We start from the raw sequence: 17,657 nt of genomic DNA, 5'->3' as shown, positions 1-17,657 counted from the left end.
ATGAATCTGGGGCAGAGATGTGGGGACATGAATCTGGGGGCAGAGATGGAGGGGACATAAATCTGGGGGCAGAGATGGAGGGGTCATGAATCTGGGGACAGAGATGGAGGGGACATGAATCTGGGGGCAGAGATGGAGGGGACATGAATCTGGGGGCAGAGATGGAGAGGACATGAATCTGGGGGCAGAGATGGGGGGACATGAATGTGGGGGCAGAGATTGGGGGACATGAATCTGGGGGCAGAGATGGGGGACATGAATCTGGGGGCAGAGATGGAGAGGACATGAATCTGGGGGCAGAGATGGAGGGGACATGAATCTGGGGGCAGAGATGGAGAGGACATGAATCTGGGGGCAGAGATGGGGGGACATGAATGTGGGGGCAGAGATGGGGGGACATGAATCTGGGGGCAGAGATGGAGGCACATGAATATGGGGGCAGAGATGGGGGACATGAATCTGGGGGCAGAGATGTGGGGATATGAATCTGGGGGCAGAGATGGAGGGGACATAAATCTGGGGGCCGAGATGGAGGAACATGAATCTGGGGACAGAGATGGAGGGGACATGAATCTGGGGGCAGAGATGGCGGACATGAATCTGGGGGCAGAGATGGAGAGGACATGAATCTGGGGACAGAGATGGAGAGGACATGAATCTGGGGGCAGAGATAGAGAAAGGACATGAATCTGGGGGCAGAGATGGAGAGGACATGAATCTGGGGGCAGAGATGGGGGGACATGAATGTGGGGGCAGAGATGGAGGGGACATGAATCTGGGGACAGAGATGGAGAGGACATGAATCTGGGGACAGAGATGGAGAGGACATGAATCTGGGGGAGAGATAGAGGGGGGACATGAATCTGGGGGCAGAGATGGAGAGGACATGAATCTGGGGGCAGAGATGGGGGGACATGAATGTGGGGGCAGAGATGGAGGGGACATGAATCTGGGGGCAGAGATGAGCGACATGAATCTGAGGGCAGAGATGGAGTGGACATGAATCTGGGGGCAGAGATGGGGGGACATGAATCTGGGGGCAGAGATGGAGGGTCATGAATATGGGGACAGAGGTGGAGGGGACATGAATCTGGGGGCAGATATGGGGGGACATGAATCTGGGGGCAGAGATGGGGGGACATGAATCTGGGGGCAGAGATGGAGGGACATGAATATGGGGACAGAGGTGGAGGGGACATGAACCTGGGGGCAGAGATGGAGGGACATGAATATGGGGACAGAGATGGAGGGGACATGAATCTGGGGGCAGAGATGGAGGCACATGAATCTGGGGGCAGAGATGGAGGGACATGAATATGGGGACAGAGATGGAGGGGACATAAATCTGGGGGCAGAGATGGAGGCACATGAATATGGGGGCAGAGATGGGGGACATGAATATGGGGGCAGAGATGGAGGGGACATAAATCTGGGGGCAGATATGGGGGGACATGAATCTGGGGGTAGAGATGGAGGGGACATGAATCTGGGGGCAGAGATGGAGGGACATGAATCTGGGAGCAGAGATGGAGGGACATGAATCTGGGGGCAGAGATGGAGGGACACGAATCTGGGGGCAGAGATGGAGGGACATGAATCTGGGGGCAGAGATGGAGGGACATGAATCTGGGGGCAGAGATGGGGGACATGAATCTGGGGCAGAGATGTGGGGACATGAATCTGGGGGCAGAGATGGAGGGGACATAAATCTGGGGGCAGAGATGGAGGAACATGAATCTGGGGACAGAGATGGAGGGGACATGAATCTGGGGGCAGAGATGGAGGAACATGAATATGGGGGCAGAGATGGGGGGACATGAATCTGGGGGCAGAGATGTGGGGACATGAATCTGGGGGCAGAGATGGAGGGGACATAAATCTGGGGGCAGAGTTGGAGGAACATGAATCTGGGGACAGAGATGGAGGGGACAGGAATCTGGGGGCAGAGATGGGGGATATGAATCTGGGGGCAGAGATGAAGAGGACATGAATCTGGGGCAGAGATGGAGGGGACATGAATCTGGGGGCAGAGATGGAGAGGACATGAATCTGGGGCAGAGATGGAGGGGACATGAATCTGGAGGCAGATATGGGGGGACATGAATCTGGGGGCAGAGATGGAGAGGACATGAATCTGGGGGCAGAGATGGAGGGGACATGAATCTGGGAGCAGAGGTGGAGAGGACATGAATCTGGGGGCAGAGATGGAGCGGACATGAATCTGGGGGCAGAGATGTGGGGACATGAATCTGGGGGCAGAGATGGGGGGATATGAATCTGGGGGCGGAGATGGAGAGGACATGAATCTGGGGGTAGAGATGTGGGGAAATGAATCTGGGGACAGAGATGGAGGGGACATGCATCTGGGGGCAGAGATGGAGGGGACATGAATCTGGAGGCAGAGATGGGGGGACATGAATCTGGGGGCAGAGATGGAGGGACAAGAATCTGGGGGTTGAGATGGGGGGACATGAACCTGGGGGCAGAGATGGAGGGACATGAATCTGGGGGAGAGATAGAGGGGGGACATGAATCTGGGGGCAGATATGGGGGGACATGAATCTGGGGGCAGAGATGGAGGGACATGAATCTGGGGGAGAGATAGAGGGGGGACATGAATCTGGAGGCAGATATGGGGGACATGAATCTGGGGGCAGAGATGGAGGGACATGAATCTGGGGGCAGAGATGGAGGGACATGAATCTGGGGGCAGAGATGGGGGACATGAATCTGGGGCAGAGATGTGGGGACATGAATCTGGGGGCAGAGATGGAGGGGACATGAATCTGGGGGCAGAGATGGAGAGGACATGAATCTGGGGGCAGAGATGGAGGGGATATGAATCTGGGGGCAGAGATGGAGAGGACATGAATCTGGGGGCAGAGATGGAGGGACATGAATCTGGGGGTAGAGATGGAGGGACATGAATCTGGGGGCAGAGATGGAGGGACATGAATCTGGGGGCAGAGATGGGGGACATGAATCTGGGGCAGAGATGTGGGGACATGAATCTGGGGGCAGAGATGGAGGGGACATAAATCTGGGGGCAGAGATGGAGGAACATGAATCTGGGGACAGAGATGGAGGGGACATGAATCTGGGGGCAGAGATGGGGGACATGAATCTGGGGGCAGAGATGGAGAGGACATGAATCTGGGGGCAGAGATGGAGGGGACATGAATCTGGGGGCAGAGATGGAGAGGACATGAATCTGGGGGCAGAGATGGGTGGACATGAATGTGGGGGCAGAGATGGGGGACATGAATCTGGGGGCAGAGATGGAGGCACATGAATATGGCGGCAGAGATGGGGGGACATGAATCTGGGGGCAGAGATGTGGGGACATGAATCTGGGGGCAGAGATGGAGGGGACATAAATCTGGGGGCAGAGATGGAGGAACATGAATCTGGGGACAGAGATGGAGGGGACAGGAATCTGGGGGCAGAGATGGAGGGGACAGGAATCTGGGGGCAGAGATGAAGAGGACATGAATCTGGGGGCAGAGATGGAGGGGACATGAATCTGGGGGCAGAGATGGAGAGGACATGAATCTGGGGGAGACATAGAGGGGGGACATGAATCTGGAGGCAGATATGGGGGGACATGAATCTGGGGGCAGAGATGGAGGGACATGAATCTGGGGGCAGAGATGGAGGGACATGAATCTGGGGGCAGAGATGGGGGACATGAATCTGGGGCAGAGATGTGGGGACATGAATCTGGGGGCAGAGATGGAGGGGACATGAATCTGGGGGCAGAGATGGGGGACATGAATCTGGGGGCAGAGATGGAGAAGACATGAATCTGGGGGCAGAGATGGAGGGGACATGAATCTGGGGGCAGAGATGGAGAGGACATGAATCTGGGGGCAGAGATGGAGGGGACATGAATCTGGGGGCAGAGATGTGGGGACATGAATCTGGGGGCAGAGATGGGGGGACATGAATCTGGGGGCAGAGATGGAGAGGACATGAATCTGGGGGTAGAGATGTGGGGAAATGAATCTGGGGACAGAGATATAGGGGACATGCATCTGGGGGCAGAGATGGAGGGGACATGAATCTAGAGGCAGAGATGGGGGGACATGAATCTGGGGGCAGAGATGGAGGGACAAGAATCTGGGGGTAGAGATGGGGGGACATGAACCTGGGGGCAGAGATGGAGGGACATGAATCTGGGGGAGAGATAGAGGGGGGACATGAATCTGGGGGCAGATATGGGGGGACATGGATCTGGGGGCAGAGATGGGGGGACATGAATCTGGGGGCAGAGATGGAGGGACATGAATCTGGGGGAGAGATAGAGGGGGGACATGAATCTGGAGGCAGATATGGGGGGACATGAATCTGGGGGCAGAGATGGAGGGACATGAATCTGAGGGCAGAGATGGAGGGACATGAATCTGGGGGCAGAGATGGGGGACATGAATCTGGGGCAGAGATGTGGGGACATGAATCTGGGGGCAGAGATGGAGGGGACATGAATCTGGGGGCAGAGATGGAGAGGACATGAATCTGGGGGCAGAGATGGAGGGGACATGAATCTGGGGGCAGAGATGGAGAGGACATGAATCTGGGGGAAGAGATGGAGGGGACATGAATCTGGGGGCAGAGATGGAGAGGACATGAATCTGGGGGAAGAGATGGAGGGGACATGAATCTGGGGGCAGAGATGTGGGGACATGCATCTGGGGCAGAGATGGGGGGACATGAATCTGGGGGCAGAGATGGAGAGGACATGAATCTGGGGAAGAGATGGAGAGGACATGAATCTGGGGGCAGAGATGGGGGGACATGAATCTGGGGGCAGAGATGTGGTGACATGAATCTGGGGACAGAGATGGAGGGGACATGAATCTGGGGGAAGAGATGGAGAGGACATGAATCTGGGGACAGAGATGGAGGGGACATGAATCTGGGTTCAGGTAATGTAGTAGATGTCACCGGCAGTCCTATGTAACACCACAGATAACACAGTGATTACTCTCTATATACAGGTAATGTAGTAGATGTCACCGGCAGTCCTATGTAACACTACAGATAATACAGTGATAACTCTCTGAGTACAGGTAATGTAGTAGATGTCACCGGCAGTCCTATGTAACACCACAGATAACACAGTGATAACTCTCTATATACAGGTAATGTAGTAGATGTCACCAGCAGTCCTATGTAACACCACAGATAACACAGTGATAACTCTCTATATACAGGTAATGTAGTAGATGTCACCGGCAGTCCTATGTAACACCACAGATAACACAGTGATAACTCTCTATATACAGGTAATGTAGTAGATGTCACCGGCAGTCCTATGTAACACACAGATAACACAGTGATAACTCTCTATATACAGGTAATGTAGTAGATGTCACCAGCAGTCCTATGTAACACCACAGATAACACAGTGATAACTCTCTATATACAGGTAATGTAGTAGATGTCACCGGCAGTCCTATGTAACACCACAGATAACACAGTGATTACTCTCTATATACAGGTAATGTAGTAGATGTCACCGGCAGTCCTATGTAACACTACAGATAACACAGTGATAACTCTCTGAGTACAGGTAATGTAGTAGATGTCACCAGCAGTCCTATGTAACACCACAGATAACACAGTGATAACTCTCTATATACAGGTAATGTAGTAGATGTCACCGGCAGTCCTATGTAACACCACAGATAACACAGTGATAACTCTCTATATACAGGTAATGTAGTAGATGTCACCGGCAGTCCTATGTAACACCACAGATAACACAGTGCTGTATTACCATGATGTGGCAGATGACAGTGTCAGCTCTGCTGTGCAGAGTACGTAGTGTTGCAGTGACAGGGGAGGGGGCAGCGCTGACAGGGGGAGGAGCGCAGCTCTGGGGTGATGGGGGTGACTCCTCTCTTGATGTCAGGCTGGAGGAGGTTCTTCACTTCCTGTTTCCTTTCCTCTCCAGCAGATCACTGAGGTTTTTCTTCAGGCCTAGGCTCTGCTGCGGGGTGTCTGGGGGTGCAGCCCCGCTTCATGGCATTACAGGAGGGGTCCTCGGCGCTCGTCAGGTTGTGTTAGGCAGGCGTCAGCCCCCGGCTCGGCTCCCCATGATCTGCTCGGTGACAGCAGGAGACAGGCTGAGCCTGTCGTCCGCCCGGAGAGAGCTGGAGAAGCCCCTACCGGAGGGAGATGCTGCGCAGGTATGAGGGGGCTGACGGCCGGAGACCGGGGAGACATCCGGGGGTCTGAGACGTGTGACAGCTGCTGATCCTTTATATAGCACCAATATAGTCCACAAAGCGCATGACCTGTCACTGAGAGATCCAGCACTGCAGTCACTGTATATGTATATATCTATAGTGTGGGCACTGTATATATATATAGAGATGGTACTGTGTATATATAGAGAGAGAGAGAACAGTCACTGTATATGTATATATCTATAACGTGGGCACTGTATATATAGAGAGATGGCACTGTATATATATATAGACAGCTACATAGATACTAGTCTCTGCGTTGCTTTATGTTGTGCTGATATCATTCCTCGCGCTGTGCCTGTGATTGTTCTGAGCTGGCTGGGACGCCATATAATGATCGTATTGTTGGCATCGATGTTCCTCGTCAGATCCACTTGAGGAGAACTCTGTGACTTCTGGCTCCTTCATAGCTCTCGTTGTTTTAGAATTTGGCAACAAATTAGATTTCCTTTTTCCCGCCATGTTTAATATTAGCAAACTGCGGGATGTGGAGTAAAGGTGTTTTCCCATCCAGTGTGTCAGCACTGCCTGGAGCAGATCAGATAATATGCAGATGCTTGTACACAATGGACTCAGTGTCATCTGTGTGTTTATATAGAGAGATAACAGCCCTGGCGTTATCAGAATCTGAGATAAGCGGCTGCAGGAGCAGTGTAATATAGTATGTGACCATAAATCCAGAACAGTAGTGAAGCCATGTCATTTCCCGGGATACAAAGTAGATGATGTGTTACTCCAGGTTACAGAGTATCTATGGGACAAATCTCATCCAAATCCGTTCAGCTGTTTTTGCGTGATTGAGGAACAAACATCCAAACTGTCACATGTATAATATTAGTAGGATAGGATAGGATATATACAGGGGTCCGGACAGTATTCAGACCCCTTTACGTTTTTCCCTCGTTGTCTCCTTGCCGCCATGTTATGTCTCAGTAATGGACACTCGGCCTCATCTTGACAGATAAAACAGAAATGGAGATATTTTTGCAAATTTATTAAGAAAGAAAACCTGAGATCTCCCCCGGCCAGAAGTATCCGAAGCCTTTGCTGTGACCCTCATATGTATCTCACATGTGTCCATTTCCTTCTCATCATCCTTGAGATGGTTCTTCTCCTTCATTGGAGTCCGGCTGTGTGTAATTAACCTGATTTGACTTGATTAGGAAAATTGCAGACCTGTCTATATAAGACCTCACAGCAAAGGAGAATCAGGAGGTCAAAGGAACTGCCCAAGGAGCTCAGAGACAGGATTGTGGCAAGGCCCAGATCTGGTTGAGGTTGCTAAAGAATTTCTGTAGCACTGAAGGCTCCTAGGAGCACAGTGGCCTGAGAAATGGAGGGAGAGGAGCCTTGGTGAGAGGTAAAGAAGACCCCAAAGAATAAGATTCTCTGCTCTGATGAGACCAAGATGGAACTAAGTGGTCTGTGTGGAGACAACCAGGCCCTGCCCATCACCTGCCCAATACAATCCCAATAGTGAGACATGGCGGTGGCAGCATCAAGCTGTGGGACAGGGACAGGACAACTGGTGGTAATGGAAGGAAAGATGAATGCGGCGAAGTACAGAGAGATCCTGGAAGAAAACCTCTCAGAATGCTCTGGACCTCAGACTGGGCCGAAGCTTCATCCTCCAACAAGACAATGACCCTCAGCACACGGCTAAAATAACTAAGGAACATCTCTGTGACCATTCCTGACCGACCCAGCCAGAGCCCCGACCTCACCCCAATGGAGCATCTCTGGAGAGACCTGAAAATGGCTCCACCAACGTCCACCATCCAAACTGATGGAACTAAAGAGGATCTGCAAGAAGGAACGCTGAGGATCCTCAAATCCAGATGGGAAAGCCTTGTTGTATCAAGAAGACTTCGGGCTGTAAGAGCTCAAAAGGGGCAAATACCCAATACTGAGCCAAAGGGGCCGAATACCCAATACTGAGCCAAAGGGGCCGAATACTTATCGCCGGGGGAGATTTCAGGTTTTCTTTTTAATAAATTTGCAAAAATATCTCCATTTCTGTTTTATCTGTTAAGATGGGCCGAGTGTCCATTACTGAGACATAACATGGCGGCAAGGAGACAACGAGGGGGAAATGCAAAGGGGTCTGGAGACTTTCTGTACCCGCTGTATATATACACATATCTATAGAGCTGGCACTGTATATACATATCTATAGCTCTGGCACTGTATATACATATCTATAGATCTGGCACTGTATATATACATATCTATAGAGCTGGCACTATATATACATATCTATAGAGCTGGCACTGTATATATACATATCTATAGAGCTGGCACTGTATATATACATATCTATAGCTCTGGCACTGTATATACATATCTATAGAGCTGGCACTGTACATATACATATCTATAGAGCTGGCACTGTATATATACATATCTATAGCGCTGGCACTGTATATACATATCTATAGCGCTGGCACTGTATATATACATATCTATAGCTCTGGCACTGTATATACATATCTATAGCTCTGGCACTGTATATACATATCTATAGAGCTGGCACTGTATATATACACATCTATAGAGCTGGCACTGTATATATACATATCTATAGATCTGGCACTGTATATATACATATCTATAGCGCTGGCACTGTATATATACATATCTATAGAGCTGGCACTGTATATATACATATCTATAGAGCTGGCACTGTATATATACATATCTATAGAGCTGGCACTGTATATATACATATCTATAGAGCTGGCACTGTATATATACATATCTATAGAGCTGGCACTGTATATATACATATCTATAGAGCTGGCACTGTATATACATATCTATAGAGCTGGCACTGTATATACGTATCTATAGAGCTGGCACTGTATATACGTAGCTATAGAGCTGGCACTGTATATACATATCTATAGAGCTGGCACTGTATATACATATCTATAGAGCTGGCACTGTATATATACATATCTATAGAGCTGGCACTGTATATATACATATCTATAGCGCTGGCACTGTATATATACATATCTATAGAGCTGGCACTGTATATATACATATCTATAGAGCTGGCACTGTATATATACATATCTATAGAGCTGGCACTGTATATATACATATCTATAGAGCTGGCACTGTATATATACATATCTATAGAGCTGGCACTGTATATATACATATCTATAGAGCTGGCACTGTATATATACATATCTATAGAGCTGGCACTGTATATATACATATCTATAGAGCTGGCACTGTATATACATATCTATAGAGCTGGCACTGTATATATACATATCTATAGCGCTGGCACTGTATATATACATATCTATAGAGCTGGCACTGTATATATACATATCTATAGAGCTGGCACTGTATATATACATATCTATAGAGCTGGCACTGTATATACATATCTATAGCGCTGGCACTGTATATATACATATCTATAGAGCTGGCACTGTATATATACATATCTATAGCGCTGGCACTGTATATATACATATCTATAGAGCTGGCACTGTATATACATATCTATAGCGCTGGCACTGTATATACATATCTATAGAGCTGGCACTGTATATATACATATCTATAGAGCTGGCACTGTATATACATATCTATAGCGCTGGCACTGTATATATACATATCTATAGCGCTGGCACTGTATATATACATATCTATAGCTCTGGCACTGTATATATACATATCTATAGCTCTGGCACTGTATATATACATATCTATAGAGCTGGCACTGTATATACATATCTATAGCGCTGGCACTGTATATATACATATCTATAGCTCTGGCACTGTATATATACATATCTATAGAGCTGGCACTGTATATACATATCTATAGCGCTGGCACTGTATATATACATATCTATAGAGCTGGCACTGTATATACATATCTATAGAGCTGGCACTGTATATATACATATCTATAGCTCTGGCACTGTATATATACATATCTATAGCGCTGGCACTGTATATATACATATCTATAGAGCTGGCACTGTATATATACATATCTATAGAGCTGGCACTGTATATATACATATCTATAGAGCTGGCACTGTATATATACATATCTATAGCTCTGGCACTGTATATATACATATCTATAGAGCTGGCACTGTATATATACATATCTATAGCGCTGGCACTGTATATATACATATCTATAGAGCTGGCACTGTATATATACATATCTATAGCTCTGGCACTGTATATATACATATCTATAGCGCTGGCACTGTATATATACATATCTATAGCGCTGGCACTGTATATATACATATCTATAGAGCTGGCACTGTATATATACATATCTATAGAGCTGGCACTGTATATATACATATCTATAGCTCTGGCACTGTATATATACATATCTATAGAGCTGGCACTGTATATACATATCTATAGAGCTGGCACTGTATATACATATCTATAGAGCTGGCACTGTCTGTGTCCGACTATTATACACTTATTACATATTATTATATATGTAAAGGATCCGCACAAAAATAATTACAAAACTGCAGCGTTTTCCATTCATCTCACATGACGAGTTTTCTCAATATTTTAACGTAAATCTTCATCCTGCACTGATGTATTTGGTTTCTTACTGTATATCTCTGACATATATGGTGGTGATGTCGTATTTGTGCCCATTATGTAGATCCCGGGGGTAATGGCTTTCATTGAGGAGATCATTAAGGTTTAGAGTAACCGATTTCAGCGCCGCACCTCCCATGAGGCGACCTGAAGCGAGCGCTTCAGGCGGCACTATGCCAGGGCCTCAGGGAGGGCGGCATTTTTGCTTCCCTAAGCCAGTCCAGGACAAGCTGTCCTGGATTGGCTTAGCACCGAGCGGTGGTTTGGGGAGGACACTGGAGCAGCGCTGCTCCAGCAGCCTCCCCTCACGCTCAGGCAGAGAACAGGCAGTCTCTGGGCCTGTTCTCTGCCGGCGAACGGCGCTAAGCCCCGCCCCCTCCACTCGGCCACTCCCCCTCAACTCGGCCACGCCCCCTCCTCCCCGCCCGGGGGGGGGGGCGGCTTTCTTTAGTTCGCCTCGGGCGGCGAAAGGGGAAGGTTCACCCCTGACCGGTTTCTGCTTATTCTGAGGTATATATGGATATCTATAGGGCCTGCTATGTATGGTCTAGTGCATCTACATACACTACATACAGATTATACAGTCACCACTAGGGGGAGCTCACTACATACAGATTATACAGTCACCACTAGGAGGAGCTCACTACATACAGATTATACAGTCACCACTAGGAGGAGCTCACTACATACAGATTATACAGTCACCACTAGGGGGAGCTCACTACATACAGATTATACAGTCACCACTAGGGGGAGCTCACTACATACAGATTATACAGTCACCACTAGGAGGAGCTCACTACATGCAGATTATACAGACACCACTAGGAGGAGCTCACTACATACAGATTATACAGTCACCACTAGGAGGAGCTCACTACATGCAGATTATACAGTCACCACTAGGAGGAGCTCACTACATGCAGATTATACAGACACCACTAGGAGGAGCTCACTACATACAGATTATACAGTCACCACTAGGGAGAGCTCACTACATACAGATTATACAGTCACCACTAGGAGGAGCTCACTACATACAGATTATACAGTCACCACTAGGAGGAGCTCACTACATACAGATTATACAGACACCACTAGGAGGAGCTCACTACATACAGATTATACAGTCACCACTAGGAGGAGCTCACTACATACAGATTATACAGTCACCACTAGGGGGAGCTCACTACATACAGATTATACAGTCACCACTAGAGGGAGCTCACTACATACAGATTATACAGTCACCACTAGGGAGAGCTCACTACATACAGATTATACAGTCACCACTAGGAGGAGCTCACTACATACAGCTTATACAGTCACCACTAGGAGGAGCTCACTACATACAGATTATACAGTCACCACTAGGAGGAGCTCACTACATACAGATTATACAGTCACCACTAGGGGGAGCTCACTACATACAGATTATACAGTCACCACTAGGAGGAGCTCACTACATACAGATTATACAGTCACCACTAGGGGGAGCTCACTACATACAGATTATACAGTCACCACTAGGAGGAGCTCACTACATACAGATTATACAGTCACCACTAGGGGGAGCTCACTACATACAGATTATACAGTCACCACTAGGGAGAGCTCACTACATACAGATTATACAGTCACCACTAGGGGGAGCTCACTACATACAGATTATACAATCACCACTAGAGGGAGCTCACTACATACAGATTATACAGTCACCACTAGAGGGAGCTCAGTACATACAGATTATACAGTCACCACTAGGGGGAGCTCACTACATACAGATTATACAGTCACCACTAGGAGGAGCTCACTACATACAGATTATACAGTCACCACTAGGAGGAGCTCACTACATACAGATTATACAGTCACCACTAGGAGGAGCTCACTACATACAGATTATACAGTCACCACTAGGAGGAGCTCACTACATACAGATTATACAGTCACCACTAGGAGGAGCTCACTACATACAGATTATACAGTCACCACTAGAGGGAGCTCACTACATACAGATTATACAGTCACCACTAGGAGGAGCTCACTACATACAGATTATACAGTCACCACTAGGAGGAGCTCACTACATACAGATTATACAGTCACCACTAGGGGGAGGTCACTACATACAGCTTATACAGTCACCACTAGAGGGAGCTCACTACATACAGATTATACAGTCACCACTAGGAGGAGCTCACTACATACAGATTATACAGTCACCACTAGGAGGAGCTCACTACATACAGATTATACAGTCACCACTAGGAGGAGCTCACTACATACAGATTATACAGTCACCACTAGAGGGAGCTCACTACATACAGATTATACAGTCACCACTAGGAGGAGCTCACTACATACAGATTATACAGTCACCACTAGGGGGAGCTCACTACATACAGTTTATACAGTCACCACTAGAGGGAGCTCACTACATACAGATTATACAGTCACCACTAGGGGGAGCTCACTACATACAGATTATACAGTCACCACTAGGGGGAGCTCACTACATACAGATTATACAGTCACCACTAGGAGGAGCTCACTACATACAGATTATACAGTCACCACTAGGGGGAGCTCACTACATACAGTTTATACAGTCACCACTAGGAAGAGCTCAATGTAACGGTGGTGGCCATACTGGATATTCTCCTTGTTGGCAGGATATACAGGTACCAGAATGACCTTTGGCTGACCCGTTGACCACTGTCCTCTTATTCTTCCAGGTCCCGGTCACCTTTGATGATGTGGCTGCCTATTTTTCAGAAGATGAATGGAAGGACCTGGAGGAGTGTCAGAAGGAGCTGTACAAGGACATGATGAAAGAGAATTATGAAGCCCTCATTTCCCTGGGTAATCAGAAATACATAGTGATATATCACACAGTGTATGTAAGATTAAAGAGGTTTTCCACCTCCCAAAAAAACTTTTTTAAAAAAAGTTATTTTAGTGTTATTAATGGGTTAATAATTGCAACAAAATACCTTTAGCCGTGTTTCGAGTGATTTCTAGCTTTCTCTGGGATCTTCTGGCATCTTCTCCATTTATTTCCATGCTTCCCGGGCTTCCTACTGTCTTAGCCTGTAACTCCTATGATCCCCTTCTCACACCCCCTCCCTGTTTCCCTAGCTAGCCCACAGACTACAAACCCTATCTACCTACCTACCTAACTCACCCCCAGTCATACTTCCCTGTCTTCTGTGTCCTGGAGATCAGCGTCTTCGGTCCTGCAGGTATTTTCTCCTGCGGACTTCTTGCTCATGCGTGGTTTGCGTTCCTCACTTCTGCCGGAGAGTGTACAATAAATCTCTATTGCGCAGGCGCCGGCAGATGCGGAGGAAGCGACGCTTCGTGCCAGAAGACTGAAGATAGGAATGTATGTTGGGGACGGGGGGTGCGGGAGTATTGGTGATGCTTCGCTTCCGGAAATACAAAAATGGAACGTCACCAGATCATCAGAAAATGTGCCTGGGGTGGTGACATGACTGCCCCAGGTATGTAGGTCAATATAGATTTTTTTTTTTTCAAAGAAGTCATTCAGAAGTTAGGTGGGGGAGGGGGGTTTAGTTTAAGATTTATTTTCAATTTATCCCGGACAACCCCTTTAACATTGACTTTTTCTCTGCAGAAGATCCACCAGTCAGTGAGAAAGACAAAGCGAAGTACAATGACAAACTGGAGAATGTTGACTCGTCTTCACTTCCCGTTCTAGATCAGTCTTCATCATGTCCAGACATTGAGGACGACCTTGGATGTCAACCAACTCCCAGCAGATCCCAAGAGGATCTGACTGGAAACCAACCCGAAAATGCCTCCCCATATGCAGACAGTTTAAGCCCCAGCACGTCCCATCCTGACACTACAAAGGACGAGGGGGAGAAGCTCTACCAGTGCACAGAGTGTGGCAAAAACTTTCGAAAGCGGGACAGTCTGAAGCGGCACCAGCAGACGCACACGGGAGAACGTCCCTATAACTGCATTGAATGCGGGAAAAGTTTCATCCAGAAGCAGCACCTGGTGACTCACTTGAGGACCCACACGGGGGAGCGGCCATACAAATGTGAAGAGTGTGGGAAAAGCTTGAGCACCAACGAGCGTCTGAAGATCCACCAGAGGATCCATACAGGAGAGAGGCCATACAAGTGTGGGGATTGTGGGAAGAGCTTCAGAGCCCACCGAGTCCTCAAGGTTCACCAACAAACACACACTGGGGAGAGGATCCATAAGTGCGAGGACTGTGGTAAGAGGTTTAGGCACAAGCAAACTCTCCTGGCTCACCAGAGGAGTCACTCAGGTGAGACCACCTATAGTTGCAATGAGTGTGGTGAGAGCTTCCGCACCTTTAAGCACCTTAAGTTCCACCAGAAACAGCACCGTGGTGAAAAACCACATGCATGTGAGGACTGTGGGAAGGGATTCAGGAAAAGGGAACACCTGAGACGCCATCAGCAGATCCATACTGGTGAACGTCCATTCTCTTGTGAAGAGTGTGGCAAGGGTTTTATACAAAAACATCACCTTGTGAGACACCAGAGAACGCACACGGGTGAGAGACCGTTCACTGTGGTCATTGTGGAGGAATTCCCCTACAATAACTCCTCCACTGGCACATGTCGAGGAAGCCCCCATATCTGCAGCGAGTGCGGTAAGAGCTTCACGACGTATGAGCATCTCAAGAGGCACAACAGGATTCACACCGGAGAGCGGCCCAACAAGTGCAATGACTGCGGCAGAACCTTTAAGTCTCAGAAACAACTCAAGGCACATAAAAAAGCACAGGACGAGGAGACGGGTCTCTGCCGAGATGAAGATAGCGAGAACAGCGAGAGCCAGAGGGCAGGACCCGGCGAAAAGCCATTTGAATGTGGTGAATGCGGCAAAACTTTCCGATTCCTGAAACACTTGAAGTTCCACCTACACACTCACACCGGGGAGAGACCCTTCAAATGTGAGTCGTGTCAGAAGACCTTCCGTAAACGTGACTGTCTGAAGAGACATCAACAGATACACACGGGGGAGAGACCCTTCACCTGTGCAGACTGCGGAAAGGGCTTTATCCAGAAGCAGCATCTAGTCAGACACCAGCGAACGCACACCGGGGAACGCCCTTATATTTGTAGTGAATGTGGGAAGACCTTCAGTACCTGTGAGCACCTTAAAATACACGGTCGGACCCACACCGGGGAGAAACCCTACAAGTGCAATGACTGTGGGCAAAGCTTCCGGAAGAGAGAATACCTCAAATGTCATCAGCAGACCCACACTGGAGAAAGACCCTTCAACTGCTCCGAGTGTGGGAAAAGCTTCATCCAGAAGCACCATCTCATTGCTCATCTACGGACCCACACCGGGGAACGACCATACCAGTGCAATGACTGCGGCAAGACCTTTAGGCACAAGCAGAATCTTACCACACATCAGAAGACCCATGGGATTGGCCTGTAGGGTGGAAATGTCCTGATGTCTTCGAACGCCACTGTGGACCCTGGAGATTGGTATCTGCTGCCCTTCTCCTCTGTTACCTAGTCTTTATATTCATGGCCATATTACAGAACGCTATAGTCAATATTAAGATGATTATGACCAATCCCACCACAGTTTGCAGGTGCTTCAACTTCAATGAGTCAGGTCCATGGTTCTTACAATATTTTTTGGTTTTCTGGTTGACAAAGGTGGAAATGTCCTGTTGTCTTCGAATGCCACTGTGGACCCGGGAGATTGGTATCTGCTGCCCTTCTCCTCTGTTACCCAGTCTCAATATTCATGGCCATACTAGAGAACGCTAGTCAATAATAAGACGACAATGACCATCTCCATCACAGTCTGCAGGTGCTTCAACCAGTCAGGTCCACGGTTCTTACAATATTTTTTGGTTTTCTGGTTGATGTCTCTTTTCCGATCCACACAATGAAGTTTTAAAGAGATGTGAGATGTGCCAAGTGTGATTTAAGCTTCCACCACCTGTATTCTGAAGACTTTGCTTTGTTACGGTAACACGCTGATCCTCACCCCTCCCTGGTTCGATGCTCTCTTTACCCTTACAGGGCCTTGCACCCAGAGCAGTTTTCTTCAGTATAAACCAGTTGTATTGTGGACATGCTAGGGATGGCGTGTGCCAACATACCCCAGATATGCACTTCTAGTGTTTAGCCACATAGTATTATGCGGCAACAAGACACATGAGCACAGGTGCCATTGACAGACTGCTCCCTTACTCCGATCGCAGGACGTCAGGACAGGCAGAGTGACTCCACGTAGAAGATCCTCAGCCTCGGGGGAGCAATGGCTGACCTTGTGTGACCCGCCATAGAACATGTTACATTGTCAGCTGGGTATGTGGAATGTGCAGACCCCAGACCGTACCATTATTTTTATAATATAAAAGGCAGTATTTACTTTATGTCTCCTCCTTTATGTCTCCATATGATTTTTGGTCTCCGGGTGGCAGTGTTATCCACAGCTGCAGGTTATCAAGGAATGCTGGGAGTTGTAGTTTTACAACAGCTGCTCATAGTGGAAGAGTATAACTACACTATACATATGAAAGACATTTTTTGAGAGAAGTCCTCAGTAGTTGATACCTTTTTTAATGGCTAACTTAAAAAAAAATTTGATGACATATCGAGCTTTCAAGACTCTATAGAGGTCTCCTCATCAGGAGGGTATAACACAATTTCTGAAGTTAGGTACATATATATATACAGAGGAGTGGAGTGTTAGATGCAAAATAGATGGAGAACAGAACATGTAAATAAACAGTTTAAAAAAAACCTATATATCAGTTCA

General features: G+C 47.8%; 1 protein-coding gene across 2 annotated transcripts; it reads left to right on the top strand.

Moving 5' to 3' along the window:
* The first annotated feature begins 5,948 nt into the window (after positions 1-5,948).
* LOC142201047 (uncharacterized) lies at positions 5,949-17,254 on the top strand. 2 transcript variants are annotated; one of them, XR_012715480.1, is made up of 4 exons: positions 5,949-6,191; positions 13,598-13,724; positions 14,500-16,499; positions 16,718-17,254. XR_012715480.1 is itself a non-coding variant. In XM_075271869.1 (3 exons), exons 1-3 carry the CDS (start codon positions 6,099-6,101, stop codon positions 16,314-16,316), a joined length of 2,037 nt encoding a protein of 678 aa, XP_075127970.1. In that variant the 5' UTR covers positions 5,949-6,098; the 3' UTR covers positions 16,317-17,254. The 2 variants fall into 2 exon arrangements, 1 of the variants encoding a protein (XP_075127970.1); XM_075271869.1 differs by having other exon boundaries at positions 14,500-17,254.
* The last annotated feature ends 403 nt before the right edge of the window (positions 17,255-17,657 follow it).

The sequence above is a fragment of the Leptodactylus fuscus genome, chromosome 4, assembly GCF_031893055.1.
Source record: "Leptodactylus fuscus isolate aLepFus1 chromosome 4, aLepFus1.hap2, whole genome shotgun sequence".
Classification (NCBI taxonomy): Eukaryota; Metazoa; Chordata; class Amphibia; order Anura; family Leptodactylidae; genus Leptodactylus; species Leptodactylus fuscus.
This window is presented reverse-complemented; position numbering and strand designations above follow the sequence as displayed.

Excerpts from the sequence above, each read along its gene's own strand:
- LOC142201047 (XM_075271869.1), top strand. The coding sequence starts at position 6,099 with ATGATCTGCTCGGTGACAGCAGGAGACAGGCTGAGCCTGTCGTCCGCC. Across the intron at positions 6,192-13,597 it reads CGGAGGGAGATGCTGCGCAG|GTCCCGGTCACCTTTGATGA; the intron begins GTATGAGGGGGC and ends TTATTCTTCCAG. Across the intron at positions 13,725-14,499 it reads TGAAGCCCTCATTTCCCTGG|AAGATCCACCAGTCAGTGAG; the intron begins GTAATCAGAAAT and ends TTTTCTCTGCAG.